The 6,557-nt window shown below is 41.7% G+C and overlaps 1 protein-coding gene across 1 annotated transcript; it reads right to left on the bottom strand.

The window, feature by feature from the left end:
• Nucleotides 1–2,403: 2,403 nt before the first annotated feature.
• Nucleotides 2,404–2,967, bottom strand: LOC120079086 (uncharacterized). Its single transcript, XM_039033274.2, has one exon. The coding sequence runs from the start codon at nucleotides 2,965–2,967 to the stop codon at nucleotides 2,404–2,406; it is 564 nt and encodes a 187-aa protein (XP_038889202.2).
• Nucleotides 2,968–6,557: the final 3,590 nt, after the last annotated feature.

The raw sequence follows: 6,557 nt of genomic DNA, 5'->3' as shown, positions 1-6,557 counted from the left end.
TTGCAAACGTGCATTAAATAATAATACCTGTTGACCTTCGACGAATGTCCGGTCGTTTATGCGGTCGTCATGCCACTTCTTAGTTTTCTCCTTATAGATCTTGGCATTTTAATAGGCATCCCTTCGCCATTCGACCAGTTGGTTCAATTGCAGCTTCCGAACTTTCCCCGCACTTGCTAAATCAAACTTCAGCTTCTTGCATGCCCACATCGCCTTATGTTCCAACTCGAGCGGAAGATGACAAGCTTTTCCAAAGACCAGGGCATATAGGGACATGCCATATTCCTTGTCGATTCCCCATACATCAAATAATTCAACCTCTAAGATTGACGTCAAAGGCATTTCATTTCTTTTAGACATATTCCCTGTTCTCTGGCATCTATCGCACTACACAATGTGGGCATGGGCATCCTTAAATAGTGTTGGCCAGAAATAGCCACACTATAGGACCTTTGCAGCAGTTTGCTGCCCCCCAAAATGTCCTCCGTAAGGGGACTCATAACAAAGCTCCAGAAATAAAATTTGACGTCATGTCTCAGTTTCTTCTTCTGCTGGTAAGTATAGTCCTCCAGTACTTGGCCGCAAACGATGAAGTTTACAATGTCCGCATACCATGGAACATTAATGCCTACTAATATCAGCAGCTCATCAGGGAATTGTTCTTCAATATCTTTATCTTTCCCTTGAACCTCGCAATTTTCCAATCTTGATAGATGATCGGCGACTTGGTTCTCGGTGCCCTTTCGATCTTTGATTTCTAGGTCAAACTCTTGCAGGAGCAACACCCACCATATCAGCCTCTGTTTTGCATCCTTCTTTTTCATTAGATATTTGATCGTAGAGTGATCAGTATGCACCACAACATTTGTTCCAATTAAGTACGGGCGGAATTTCTCCAGTGCAAATACCACTGCGAGCATTTCCTTCTCCATTGTTGTATAATTCTCCTGCGCATCATTCAACATTTTGCTCGCATAGTAGATAGGATGCAATACCTTATCCTTGCGCTGATTCAACACTGCGCCCACTGCATAACCGTTAGCATCACACATCAAAGAAAATGGTTGCATCCAATCTGGCGCAATCAAAATGGGTGCAGTGATGAGCGCATTTTCAATGTGTTGAATGCTTCAGTGCACGCATCATTAAAATTATATTCATGGTCAGCTTCAAGAAGCGCACTTAGGGGCCTTGCGATCTGGGAGAAGTTGCGAATAAATCTTCGATAGAACCCAGCGTGTCCCAGAAAGCTCCTAAGTGTTTTCACGTTCACTTGTGGGGGTAGCTTGGAAATTGCATCGATTTTCACATGATCAACTTCCAATCCTACCTTTGAGATTTTATGACCCAGTAGAATCCCTTCCTCAACCATAAAGTGGCATTTTTCCCAGTTCAGAACAAGATTCGTAGCCACATATCTCTTCAAGACTTTCTCAAGGTAAGCTAAACATGAGTCATAATTATTGCCGAAAACTGAAAAATCATCCATGAATACCTCGACTGACTCCTCCAAGTAATCTGAAAAGATTGCCATCATACAGATTGGAAAGTGCCTGGCGCATTGCAAAGTCCAAATGGCATGCGTCGGAATGCAAACGTACCAAATGGGCATGTGAAGGTTGTCTTATCTTGATCCTCCAGCGCAATTACAATTTTGTTGTACCCTGAATAACCGTCAAGAAAGCAGAAGAATTCATTCCCAGCAAGTCTGTCTAACATCTGATCAATGAACAGAAGTGGGAAGTGGTCATTTTTAGTGGCCAAATTTAACTTTCGATAATCCATATAGATTCTCCACCTCGTGGTTGTCCTAATGGGAATTAATTCATTATTGTCATTGGTGACGACTGTCATCCCCCCTTTCTTCGAAACACATTGCACTGGGCTCACCCAGCTGCTATCAGATATCGGGTAGATGACACCTGCATCCAACCACTTCACTATTTCCTTCTTTACAACCTCCCTTATGGTAGGGTTCAAGTGACATTGCCTTTCTATCGATCCCGTTTTTCCTTCTTCCAGACGAATCTTGTGCATGAAATACGAGGGACTGATTCCTTGAATGTCTACCAAGGTCCATCCTAAAGTCTTTGCATTGTTTCTTAGGATTTGGATGAGTGCATCTTCCTTCTTCTTACTCAGCGACACAGAAATAATTACAGGTAACGTGTTGTTACCTCCTAAGTAAGCATACTTGTGGTGCACAAGCAATGACTTCAACTCTAACACGGGTGGTTCTTCCAAGAATGGCTTAGTACATTGTGAAGTCCGTTCAGATAACTTGAGTGGTTCAAAATTTGATTCAACGTGAATTGCAGTGCAATCCTCCTCCCATATTGCGCCGATTTCGAAATCTTCTTCCTCCAACTCTTCGAGGGGCTCATGCCAAGGTTCTTCACGCAATTACTCCACACATTGGCAATTCTCCATATCACTTGGGTATTTCAACGCATTGAGAATGTTGAACTTCACTTGCTGATCATCAACCCTGATGGTGAGTTCTCCTTTTTGTACGTCGATCAGCGCTCGCCCTGTTGCAAGAAATGGGCAAACCAAGATGATAGGCACTTCTCTGTTAGCTTTGTGATCCAATATGATAAAGTCCGCCGTGAAGATAAACTTATCCACTTGCACGAGTACATCGTCTATTTTGCCCTTAGGATGCATTATTGATCTATCGGCCAACTGTAGTGTAATCGTGGTTGGTCTTGCGTTGCCGATATCCAACTTCTTAAAGATCAATAAGGGCATTAGATTTATGCTCGCCCCTAAATTGCACAGCGCGTTCCCGACCTTCTTCCCTCCTATTGAGCAAGGCAATGTAAAACTCCCAGGATCCTTCATTTTGGTGAGGATATCTTTTTGAAACAGTGCACTACATTCATATGTTAATGCAACTATTTCATTTTCCCCAATATTTCTTTTATTAGCCAAAATATCCTTGAGGAATTTTGCATAGCTCGGCATCTGTTCCAGAGCTTCTATTAAGGGAATATTGATGTGTAGTTGTCGGAGAACGTATAGGAACCTCTGAAATTGCTTGCTATCATCTTTCTTCTTCAGCCTGGATGGGAAAGGTGGAGGATCCCGCCTTACTTCTTGTTTAGTTGACTGTTCTTTGAGGTCCTGTTCTTGCTGTGTTTCATTAGCTGGAGGTTGCATTGATTTAGAATTCAAGTCTTAAGGAGCTTCATCTTTTGTAGGTATACTTACTTCTAGACTAGTAATTTTTCCACTATTGTTTGATTAGTCATCAACAGTTAGATCTACTGGTCTTATTGTTGAAGCTGGTACTGGTGGCATAAGGGCTGTTGTTTTACCACTCCTCAATGTCACTGTGTGACATTGCTCTTTACCTCGTGGCCTCGATGCTCCTGAACTGCTAAGCAGTGTACCAGGCACTTTATTTTTCAACTTAATCACAAGCTGTTCAATCTGTTCTTCCAAACCTCTAAAGGAGACACCTTGTGATTGTCTAATTGCCTCGCTCTTTTCGATATAATGCTTCAATGAAGTCTCTAGAGACGAGGTACTGCAAAAGGTCTCATATAAGAACGGTTGGTCATAAGGTGGTATACTTTGAGAGTTACCGGGGCTACAGTTTGGATTAATGAAGACCGAAGGGTTGCCTCGATCACATTGATAACTGTTCTGATGGAAACATGGATCCTCTGGTTGTGATTTCCGTCCCAACTTAAAGTTGGGTGATCCCACCAACCAGGGTTGTAGATGTTGCCAAATGGTTCATTGTAGATATAGTATACAGACTGTTGATTCCATGGGCAGATGTCCACTGGATGTCCCTCCCCACATTGAACGCAATTCATTACGGCCACTTGTGTCAAGCATTAACTTGCGCTGAACCCTGAGAGAGATTTCTCTATTGATTAGCCATCGTCTGAAGGAGCGAGGTCATCGTGGTCATCTGATCCACCAGTGTGCTCATTGTATCAGCTGACACATCGACACTTTCTACTCTTTCTTGCTCCAGACGACTTTTCTCAAACCCGGTATCAATCCACTCATCAGAATGTCGCGAAATGCGATCTAATATCCTCTTGGCTTCCGTATATGATCTGTCCATTAATCCTTCTGCTGCGGAGGCTTCGACAATTGCTTGCGTTGATTGATCTAAGCCATTGTAAAAAGTCTCCATAGAATGCTATCGGGAATCCCGATATGCGGACAACTCTTCACTAACTGTTTGAAACGCACCCAGGCGGTGCTCAAAGTTTCATAACTCTTTTGCTCAAAATTCAACACATCCCTTCGTCTTCTTGCGTTGACAGCTAGAGAGAAGAATCTGTTCATGAACCTGTCAACCAATTGTTCCCATGCGTTAATCTCATTCGACTCTAACTACTGAGCCCACCTCTTTGCTTCATCCTGCAGTGTATACGGGAAAAGATCTAACCTAAATCCTTCTTGAGTCACACCAGGCATGGAGAATGCACTGCACATGTCTACAAAACTTGTCAAATGAGCATGTGGGTCTTCTCCTTGTAATCCTCCGAATTGCCCCACATTCTAAATAATCTGCAGCATAATTGTCTTATCTCAAAGCTTACAATCTCCTCAACCATGGGTCTTGCAATTCCTGGCGAGAAGTTATAAAAATCCAGTGTCGCATAGTTTCTCATAGGAATGTTGCGATTAGCAGCAAGAAATATGGGGTCTTGTGCTCGCTAATTTTCCCTTTGATTCTCTGCGGTTGCCTCGTTATTATTAGCCATGCTTCTTCACCACTTAATTCGGCCCTGATATGCTCCTGCGCGAATAATACACTTGATCTTTGGGTCCACTTAGAGTTTTTGGATCACTCCAGAACTCATAAGCCGTCAGACTGCTCTCTGCGATAAACAGCCAGTACAAAGAGATCTATCCTTCAACATATCAGAAACGTATTCAACACTAACCATTACCAGTCCCCGACAACGGCGCCATAAACTTATAACGTAGAATTTGATCTTTTCTTATGTCACACAACGCATGGATGATTATAACACAAGTTTATGATATATGTTACTACTTCTAGATGTATGCGTTATTAATGGAATGCTTGTAGTATGCTATACGTAGTCACAAGTTTCCTTCCGTTGAAACCAAGTATAATTTCACCGCAAGTTTCTCGGAGTGATTCGAGGTCGAACACGTAGATTGCGTAGTTAGTGTGTTACGTTCGTGATATATGCGACCGGGGTTTTTCCAATTAATAAAAAGTGTGTGTGTACAGGTATCTAAAATTGCGATAAAGTAACATATTGCAGTAAAGTAAAGTTGCGATAATAAAGTAAAGTGCATAAAAGTAAACCTAAGCTAATATGATACAAGATACAGGATACTGATACATGATACTGAGTTTGAGGCTGACTATGAAGATTATACAAAGGGTCGTGTTATGCGGTGGCAAGTCTTTATGTATGAAACAGACATAGAAAGGGTAATTAATATAAAAATTGTAAGTTCATTAATTGCATTAAATATTTAACTATCGTTCTGCTTTCCTTTGGCGTACACCTCTCGATGATCGGCCGTGTTCCCACATCTCTGTGGTGAAACCGGGATGAACGTAATGAACGCAAGGTTGCTTCCATCTCTGGAAGTACTTCTCGTTTTAGTTAACGCATTCTTCCAACCTTTTCTCCGATCAGGCTCTTTAGACCAGTCTCTCTCTCAATATACAAATATCAAAATATGCCCGTATCAAGTATATTTTCCAATAGAATTTCAGAGGCTATTTATAGGGTCAGCTTTGACTCTCTGACTTGTGGACCCCACTTTATTGTTATGGAAATTCCGGAAATGGTGGAGTGAATATTCCTTCTGTTACGCAATCAATCCCGTCAGAAATGCACAACGATCAACTGTACACGTGTCTGGATCCTCCGTAATTGCGTTGCTCTTTTGCATATTTGATCGTTCGTTGTCGTTTATTACCGCATGCGGTTGAAGTTGCGTTGATCGCAAAGCTCTTGATTGATTGTCGTCTGCATCGTCATTGTGTTGATCGTCTATTCATTTCTGAATGATTGGCGCAATGCGACATAGATGCGTTGTTCAGATTATCTTGAGCCATGAACGCATGCGGTGACTGTAACGCGATGGGATATGTGTATGATATTAAATGCTCACAATGATGCGATACTACTACTATTTATGTGTTAATTAAGGATTTCTCAGGTAGTATGCCTTGCGTTGTCACAAGTTTCCTTACGATGGAACCAAGTGTAATTCCACCGCAAGTTTCTCGATGTGATCCGAGGTCGAACACGGGGAAGTGGTGCCGGTTATTGCGGTATGTTAATGGTATATGCGACCATGTTTTTTTAATTATTTATAAAAGGTGTGTACAATATGTAAATTACAGTAAAATAAAGGAAAGCGGTAAAGATGCGATAAGACATAAAAATACAATAAACCTAAGCTAGATGTTACAAGATACAGGCTTTATGTGCAAGATACTAGGATTAAGGCTGGCTGTGAAGGTTGTGCAAAGACGTGGGATGCGACGACAAGTCTTGTGAATAGATTAGAAAGAGAAAGATAAGTATTACAAA

This window comes from Benincasa hispida, chromosome 6 (genome assembly GCF_027475165.1).
Source record: "Benincasa hispida cultivar pf3 chromosome 6, pf3_genome.v1.1, whole genome shotgun sequence".
Taxonomy (NCBI): domain Eukaryota; kingdom Viridiplantae; phylum Streptophyta; class Magnoliopsida; order Cucurbitales; family Cucurbitaceae; genus Benincasa; species Benincasa hispida.
Note: the sequence above shows the minus strand (reverse complement) of the source record. Positions and strands in the feature narration are given on the sequence as shown.

Coding starts and splice junctions, on each gene's coding strand:
- LOC120079086 (XM_039033274.2), bottom strand. CDS start 2,967: ATGCCGAGCTATGCAAAATTCCTCAAGGATATTTTGGCTAATAAAAGA.